The sequence below is a fragment of the Ixodes scapularis genome, unplaced genomic scaffold (assembly GCF_016920785.2).
Source record: "Ixodes scapularis isolate PalLabHiFi unplaced genomic scaffold, ASM1692078v2 PGA_scaffold5__190_contigs__length_132052651, whole genome shotgun sequence".
Taxonomy (NCBI): Eukaryota; Metazoa; Arthropoda; class Arachnida; order Ixodida; family Ixodidae; genus Ixodes; species Ixodes scapularis.
The window spans coordinates 127,269,432-127,278,394 of NW_024609880.1; the positions used below are offsets into that span (position 1 = coordinate 127,269,432).

Here is an 8,963-nt window from a genome sequence, read left to right on the forward strand (position 1 = left end):
CGACGTTAGCGACACACTTCGAGTAAAATAAAGCATTTTAGTATGTAAAGTATTGAAAATTAAACGAAAATTTATTTATAAACTTGAATAATTAAGCAATAAAAGGTTTTGTCGAAAACTATGTAGGTCTGAGACACACGAGTGAGCCTTTTTAATTAGACGGCGGCTTGCGCCATCTATGCATTCATTTGTTTTCATCCCCTTGAAATAATCCCGACACTGTTCCATGTTATTCCATCAGTATCCATGTGGGCGAAGCCTAGGAATCGAATTAGTGGTATGTAGGGGTGCGCGAATATTCGGGACTTTAAATAATTTCCGAATGCGGAGAGCGAGTCTGCTCCTTGCGCAGGGGTTGCGGTGACTGGGTGACGTCAGAAGGACGTGGAGTTCCGATTGGCTTTGATTAGCAGGATAGTGGGTAGACCCCAATGCTAGATGCCTTGAGGTCTACCCAGTATTTGTTTTCATTGTGACATCCTCGCAACCCCCGTGCAAGAAGCAGAGGAACCTGCGCCCCGCAGTGTTTTTACTACTGCACCAAGCGTTTTGTTAATAGTATATGATTTTTTTTTTTTTTCGAATCTTAAAAAATACGAGTAATGTCGGAATTCCCAGATTTCTCTCGTCAAGTTCCACCTCATCACAACTGGTAACCTGGGGTCTTGAATGTGCACCACGCAGTAGTGATTACACAAACACGTGCCGGTACGAAACTCATCCAGATCGAAACGGGCTGGGTGTGGGGGATCGAACCCGGGAAGTTGTGCAGCGCAAGCTTTCGCCCCACGCTCTGATCTGAGGAGGTCGGTGGCCGAGTGGGCTAGCGCACACCAGCTCGTAGCACGTGGAGCGAAAGCTCGCGCTGCACAACCCAGGGATCCTGGGTTCAATCTCCACCCGCTCCCGTTTCGATCTGGATGAGCATCGTACCGGCGTGCGGTCGTGTATCACTACTGCGTGGTGCACGTTAAAGACACCAACTTGTACTGCACTGGCTAAATTGCTCATCTACAGCGGGTGACTCGCCGCAACTTTGAAATGACTGACCAACTACACGCTGTATAAATATCCCTACAACTAGGGTGCCTACATGTTTCCGCCGCTCCGGTATGCTCCGGAGCGGAAACATGTAGACACCCTACCCACAACCAGTGGCGTACCAACTTGTATTCGAGCGGGGGGGGGGGGGGGGGGGGGGGCGAGGCAATCCAGTCACTCCCCCCCCCCCCCCCCCCTTCCAGGGACGGGAGCCGCTGCCCTTGGTATCCCTTGGGCGCCGCCGGCCAGTGTTTGCCCAGCAAAACACATACCTTGCCCCCCACTCTGAGAACTGGGGGGGGGGGGGGGGGGGGGGGGGGGGGGGGGGCAAGCGCCCCCCTTGCCCCCCGGTTGGTACGCCCATGCCCACTACCCCAATTATTTTGCTCCGATCTGAGACGCGTTAGCTTACTGGGTCACCGATCCCCCTGCACTCGTGTCAAACTTTGCCGCTTTACACCGATGCGCTCGCGTCAGTCTTCACTGCTTCGCACCGGCGTGCTAGGAGAAACACGGCTGGCGTACCGGAACATCTCTGTTGGTCCGATGGGCTGGAAAATATTGCTTACTACTACGGGTCAACCTACTTCGACAGATAGCATAAAATCGAGCGACAATAAAAGAAGAAGAAAAAAAAAAGGAAAGAGGGGGGGGGGGGGGCAGTGCTGGCAACGAACGTCAACCTATATTCAAATAGATAAGGTAGTTATTACATTACTTGCCATGTTACATTATGTTTTACTGGACTCATCTCACCAGGGACATTTTTTATATATATACGTATATTGAATAGAAGAGCGTGAAATGTTTGTCAAGCAATAAAACAATTTTTACAAATCATGTTTGTCGAAAGAAAAACACATCCGGTTGTGATTTGCTAAAGCATTCATATTAATTAACAGTCTCTGTAAAAGTCGTATTAAAACATTCGATTCGGTTCAAGTATGTGACACTCGTAATCGATTAGCAGTTAAAAATTTATATTTTTGCACCCCTAAATTGAAGTGATTGAATTTTCGATTTTCTTTTGAACTCTCAAGTCTTCAGACTTGAGAGTTCAAAAGAACAGAATCGAAAACAGACGCGGCCTGTAAGTTCACAACAACGTGGTGCACAATTGCAGATGATAAACAATAAGTCATGTAAAAAGTATATTCAAAATTGACAGATATTGCCACGGTCTCCCGTAAAGTGTTTTCTTTTTTTTCTTTTTTTCAGTAAAGAAGTTGCTAGAAGTGGTGGATTTGTTTTCAAACAAATTTGGTGCGGTTTGTAATGCACTAAGTCACGATAAATCCATGGGTCTTCTTTCTGTTATTTATTTTATGTAGAAGGAATGCATGTTCTGTATTAATAATGATAACACGACTTGCGCGCGATCGTATAATCAGTACTATGGCACTGTATCAGCCACTCCGTATTGGTGGCAGTCGTCAGCTAAATTGCCTCTCTAGGGCACTGAACCATTGTCTCCAACATATCTCAAGGACAGCCGCTCAACGTAAAAAAATTTACCCACCAAAATAGTAAAAAAAAAAAAAAAGTTCTTGATTGCGTTAAAAATATTCGGAAGAAAAAGGAGCAAACTGTTTGGTACGCGAGGAACAAAAGAAATATAACAATATGATCAGTTTTTAATGTCACCATTTTTTGTCTGAAATGCTACCTTGGTTTTTGGTGACATGGCTCCACTTTTGCTTTGTGCAGGTCCTGCTTTTCAGCTACTCTTCAGATATAAAATAGCATCCGTCCGCGTATTATTAGATTCCTGACCTTTGACACTGACAGTTATAATATTGTATCTTCTTCTTGCTGCAGGATAGCACATCATATGGAGGATGCACAACAGATGGCTATCCAGAATGTTGACCTGCATTAGAAGAAGGTGCATATTCATTTTGGTCTCGCAAACCAGTGAATGGAAACTTTATACAAGGCCCATACAGTATTAGCTCAGCCTGCACATATTCTGATAAGTTTATTTTTTTCTTTATTTATCCTCAAGGTACAAGGTGCATCCTCCAGTTTGTTTATTTCCTTATTTACCCTCAAGGTATAAGGTACATCCTCCAGATACTGAAATGTTTGACGAACCGCGTTCACGGAGGAGCCAAGCGGAGGTCTTCATGGGGCCTTGTCCTCATGAAGTCCCACCGTGGAACAAATATGGGGTTGCCTCAGTTTCTTACCATGCGAGGGAACGCTTTATGAGTCAAAGTTCTTTGAACATCTCGCCCCTCCTCTGCCTTTGTCAGGTGGTCATTTCGCCACCTGAAACGAGTCATTTCTCACCCTAAAACGTTCCAATTCGGTCTGGTGTTTCTACACCTTTATGAAATACACCGTCACTACCACCACACACGTGTGCATAACGTAAGTACACAGAGCGACACAACTTGCAAAAACAAGCTGTCTTTAAAAAGATATTTACCCCTAAAATTTATTGCTGAACACACAATAATATATTACGCAAATTAATTCCTCGCTATAGTCGGTGACAGGTGAAGAGTTCAGGGAAAGCTCCTCCCACCTTTTCCCACTTTAGCAGAGCGAACGCTGGAGAGGAGGAGACCTCCTCTCCAACGTTCACTCTGCTAAAGTGAGAATGGGTGGGAGGAGCTTTCCCTGAGCCTGTCACCGGCTATATAGATGTGTATTCACAAAATATCCGCAAACCGCGCAAGAAGCAGAAAGAGAGAGAGAGAGAGAGAAATGGGCGATCCATTGTTTGGGCACTGTCACGGGATCATTAGTGCCTCTCATGATATGTGAAGCTATGTCGTTCCAATAAAATATCGTCAATCGAAGCGCCGATAAGTGTCGACGGTTCGAGCGAGCGCAGCTTACGTCATCGATTATAAGACCATAAGAGACAGAGATAGAACGAACATGTTAGCGTGGACAGTCTAATGGATCGAACCATTAAGACGAAAGGGGCTCGCAGATAATAGGAGATATATAAAAAAGGTGTTATCCGGATCTCGAGCATTTTTCACAGAGTGGCACCATCCGACTTTGCAGGATGATTTACGCGAGGGTTCTGGTGGTGTTATCTTTGGTGAGTCCGGTTTTGTTTGCGAGTGGTATAGGTTCGTCAATTTTTTTTTTATGGTCAAAATATTAACTCTATTTTTATTTATTTAATTACAGGTCGTGTGCCTAACCGGTGAGTGCGTTGTCCGCATTTCCCGTGTTTAAAATAGCTAAACGTAACATCGCTCTAAAGACACGCGTAAAAAGGGAGTTTTAGTAGATAGCGTTTAACTTTCCGCTCCACTCGCGTGCGCAGCCGGTTACGCTCAAACTCAAAGCGGCCGCGCATGCGCAGTGGCGATCGCACGAAGGCGGCCCACTAAAGCTCGCTAATATATCTTGATGCGTCTCGGTGATGGAACGCTTGTGCCAGTAACAAACGAGCTGCCACTTGCTCCTATTCACTATTCGTTTCCTCATCAAAATTTCGTCAAAGAGGCTTGGACGTTTCTGCTGCCCTCCTCTAAGGGATTTTTTTTAGTCCCATATATAGAAAATGCGATTCAGAGACTTGATTTCTTCCGCTTTCATATACTGCGACGTTCAGTTAGGAAAATATATTCGTATAAAATTATAAACAAAGAATAAAGGTGAATGTGCGCTAGTATCGAACATCATTGTTTCAAACAGTGACTTGCCTGCCAGGTGAACTTCGCCAATCAGATAATTAATTTTATCTCGATGAACGTAGCTTGATTATCAACATAACGCAAAAATAATAAATAATTCAACCGTTAAAAAAATTGTTATTCAGCGCGTTGGAATCACAAACTAAATTCGATGTGATTTAACGCCTGTTATCTTTCCTGCAGTGGCCGCTGATGAATACGACTTTGACAAAACAGTCAAGGCGTTTGTAGATAAAATGTCTGAAGACAACAAGCAGCCAGTGTCCTGGCACGACGCCTACGGGAAACATCCCCATCTCAAGACAAAAGCGAGATACCGGAGGTAAGAATATCCCTCTAAGCTAACAGTGCGGTGGAATCAACATGCTCGTTGGATGAGTCACACGTTTCTATGAGTCGCCACGAGAAGTTATGGGATCACGGAGCTCCCTCTTATGGAGACGAAGCAAAACGATATTCCCCAAGTCTCGGGAGCGTACTTCACGACTCCCGACGAGGATGAAGCTTGTGCGACATATGCTGTTATAACAAACGTGCGATAAGTCATTCACTTTAAAAGACTCAAATTGGTTGCACGGATGTCTATACAGAGAGAAGATTACAGGTTCTGAAAGGTTAGAACTTCCCCTCACTGCTTTAAAAGGGAAATTTGGTCAGTGCAGTGTGCCTCGCATAGTATTCACCATACAGCTCTCATCCATATCAACACCAGAAATAGCAGGCAGTGCAAAGGGATGTTGCACGTGCTATCCCTGTCCTCTGCGATCGGGGATATCCCCAAAGTTGATTCAAAAGCAGCTCGACAAAGCAAAAGCAGCCATATGGTATATCTAGTCAGAGATTCGACGAAGCTAGGTCCCACAGTTATTTTGAATTTACGACGAATCCCACGACCTAACTTATGAAATACGAAGTATCATTCATCACCTCAAAGCTCGGCCATAGACCAAAATTTTTCAATTTATAGTATCATCACCATCACCATGTCGTCTTTATTTCTTTGACCATAAACAACAATCATCTGTAATGTGGCACAACGTAATAAAATGTAAAACGTGCAGAAATAAATATGAATGAAGAAAGAATAAAACAATTAAAACAGGGACAACACAACCAAATCTTTCAATGAAAGATGTGGTTGTGTTGTCCCTGTTTTAATTGTTTTATTCTTTCTTCATCCATGACCCAAACCAACACGCTCTTCTCCCAAGCATAGAAATAAATAAAACGCACTTTCATAACTATATATATATATATATATATATATATATAACACAGACACAATCAAGGCGAAAATTCAATGCACTAATAAGAAAGGATAAGCATATCATTCAGCTGCCTAACAAAATTATCATAATTGCAAACGAAAAAATTCCCAAGTCTACATTCCGAAAATCATTTATACATGCCTGAAATATTGAATTCGGGGTTAACATATATTTATGTGGGTAAAATGTAAGTGCACTCATATTTAAACGAGAAGGTAGATTGAAGTTCACTGGGCACGAAAGTTCGGAGTGTATAACACCGTTAGTTATTTTGTACAAAAAGGTAACATCACGTAACAGCCTTCCAATGGATAAAACTTGAACTTCTGGCTGATCCAGTAGGCGTTTATAATTATAAAAGCGCATTCGGCCAAAGTATCTGGAATAGCTTATATGAACAAAACGTCGCTGAATCGATTCTATACGGTCTATACAAGATGAACTGAACGAATTCTATACTATAAAACCAAACTCTAGCACACATCGGATGAGGGTTGTGATTAAACGAAGTATTCATGCTACATTATCAGAATTTCGAGTTATGCGAGATATTAGACCCAATATTCGAACTGCACAACCGACAATATGAGTCACGTGACAGCCAAATGAAAACTAGCTATCAAACAACACTCCAAGATAACGAAAAAACGAGAATTACTTCTCGTTTTTTCTTATAAGGACAAAGATTTAGTTTTATCTGGATTAATTAATTTAAAAAATGACGAACACCAGTTTAGTATACAAAAAACATCGTCCTGCATGAAACGAAAAAAAACAACACAATCCATATTGTTGTCTTGGCATTCCTACTAAATACTGCTATTATGCTTCGCAAGTGGCAGTTTTTTTTTTTTGTTTTTTCTTGCACCGAGAACAATAGAAATTGTGATTTTATTTTGTTTTAATATCACTGATATGAGAACAATTAGTCTATGCGAGAGTTTTTAGGTACACGTATGCATCGTTATCTGATGTGCACCTTGCCTCTTACTAATCTAAAGTAGAACAGTGCAATCGACGCCCTTGCAGGGTTGTACTCGACAGCAGATAAAACTTCCTAGACTGGCCTGATAACTTTCTTGTGAAGAATCCAACCCATACGCGCTGTTTCGTTGATTTAGCGGATAATGATAAATTATAATAATGTTCCGGCTTTTGATCTGGCGTGCAAAAACGCTCAGTAGTTTGGATATCAGAGGAAAATCTTGCTTCCAAAATAGTTGAAAAAATTTGCCGTCATGTGCATCCTTTTCCTGTAGCTTTCAGATAACTGTATACCCTAAGAAATGCCTGCGCCTCTACTTACCCGCAAAACACTCAAAGAGCCAGTCATTGCGATCTACGAAATCAGCTCAGCGAATGATGAGGCGGAACATCTGTTTAGACCTAAAAATGAAGTCTGCGCTGTGGCATTACGCAATGCAAGCATGACGCTTTGCATTGCGTAATGCTACAGCGCAGACTTTATTTTTAGGTCTAAACAGATGTTCCGCCTCATCATTCGCTGAGCTGACTTCGTAGATCGCAGAGATTGGCTCTTCGAGTGTTTTGCGGGTAAGTAGACGCGCAGACATTTCTTAGAGTGAAAAAAAAAAAAGACACCGCAGTACGATTATGCTATCAAGGTATACTTTGTGTAGCCTGTATTCGTAACTTCTGCAACGTGGTTTTCGAAATACCCCCCCCCCCCCCACGCGCACACACACACACACACACACACACACACACACACACACACACACACACACACACACACACACACACACACACACACACACACTTTTCAAGCTAATTTTATGTTACTGCCCGTTTATGAATGCGCTTACCGAGAAATCTTGCTGCGAAAAAATATGGACATATTCTTAGTCTCATATGGTCTCTCAACCAAACTGTCTTCCCGCATGACGTAGTACTAACTACAGGGAGTTTATTCCTCACATTCTGCAAAAATGTTCGGGTACATTTTTTTTTTCTTTTTTGCAGAATGCACGTTACTTTACACGACCCGGAGTTCAAGTATGGCGACGTGAAAACTGTTTCCAATACCACCAGGGTCATGCTCAACAAGTGTTTCACCAACCTAGAAGCGAACAAAACTCGTACCGTCATCGTACAGTCTCTGTTGCAGCGCAACACTACCTTCGAGTGGAGGAAGAGCAAAACCTTCAAGTCCGGGTTCAACGTGTCCGGCACCGCCAAATTCCCCAAGGTTCAGCTCAATGTCAAGCTACCTGTAAGCTTCTCTATCAACCTCAACACCACCACCGGTAAGAACGAATACGACAGCGAGATGGTCCACAATGCACAAGAAATTGCGGTGCCTCCGATGACGGCTGTATGTGCGAAATGGACAGAGACCACCCTGGAAATCGAGGCGCCGTGGACGGCCGACGTGGTGGCCACGGGGAACGTTGCCGTCTGGTACCATAACAAGGTCAACGGTCATTGGCTGTGGTTCTACCCTGTCGGACATCTCACAAAGGTCGACCCCAGTCTGAAGAAGGTCAAAGACGGCGTAGCTGTCGAGACCGCAGGAACCTTCGTAGGCCACGGTGGGACCAACATAGAGATGAGGCTGCAACAAGTTCCCGCGTCTGATGCGCCCCCAACCGCCATGCAGCTCGTTGGTGACAGGACTGTCTACGGTCAAAGTGCCCCGGGGGATGATGAAGACAGCGAGGAGGAGGATGACTAATAAACTTATAAACATATTCTGGAACATCAGCGACTTACACTGCCCACTGACCAGTCCCACCCGTGGGTATGCGCCAAAAACTCAAGGATGCCAACAACAACAGCAGCAGCAGCAAAAAATAATTTAGTCGGTAGTTGTTTTTTACAGCGGAGTTTGCTCTGCAGAAACATGGCGACATTGTTACCCATTGCACATGAGAAAATTAGCCAGTGCAGTACGACTGCTAGCCTGGGGTCTTTAACGTGCACCTCGCAATAGTGATAGACAACCGCACGCAGGTACAATGCTCACCCTGAC

General features: G+C 43.7%; 1 protein-coding gene across 1 annotated transcript; it reads left to right on the forward strand.

Annotated features, from left to right (window-relative positions):
- The first annotated feature begins 3,919 nt into the window (after positions 1 to 3,919).
- LOC8052646 lies at positions 3,920 to 8,690 on the forward strand. The gene is made up of 4 exons (XM_002435819.4): positions 3,920 to 4,099; positions 4,192 to 4,207; positions 4,887 to 5,025; positions 7,955 to 8,690. Exons 1-4 carry the CDS (start codon positions 4,064 to 4,066, stop codon positions 8,664 to 8,666), a joined length of 903 nt encoding a protein of 300 aa, XP_002435864.3. The 5' UTR covers positions 3,920 to 4,063; the 3' UTR covers positions 8,667 to 8,690.
- Positions 8,691 to 8,963: the final 273 nt, after the last annotated feature.

What these genes read in the sequence shown, in the direction of transcription:
- LOC8052646 (XM_002435819.4), top strand. Translation starts at nt 4,064, where the DNA reads ATGATTTACGCGAGGGTTCTGGTGGTGTTATCTTTG. An exon ending in ACAAAAGCGAGATACCGGAG is followed by an intron (nt 5,026 to 7,954) that starts GTAAGAATATCC and finishes TCTTTTTTGCAG; the next exon opens with AATGCACGTTACTTTACACG.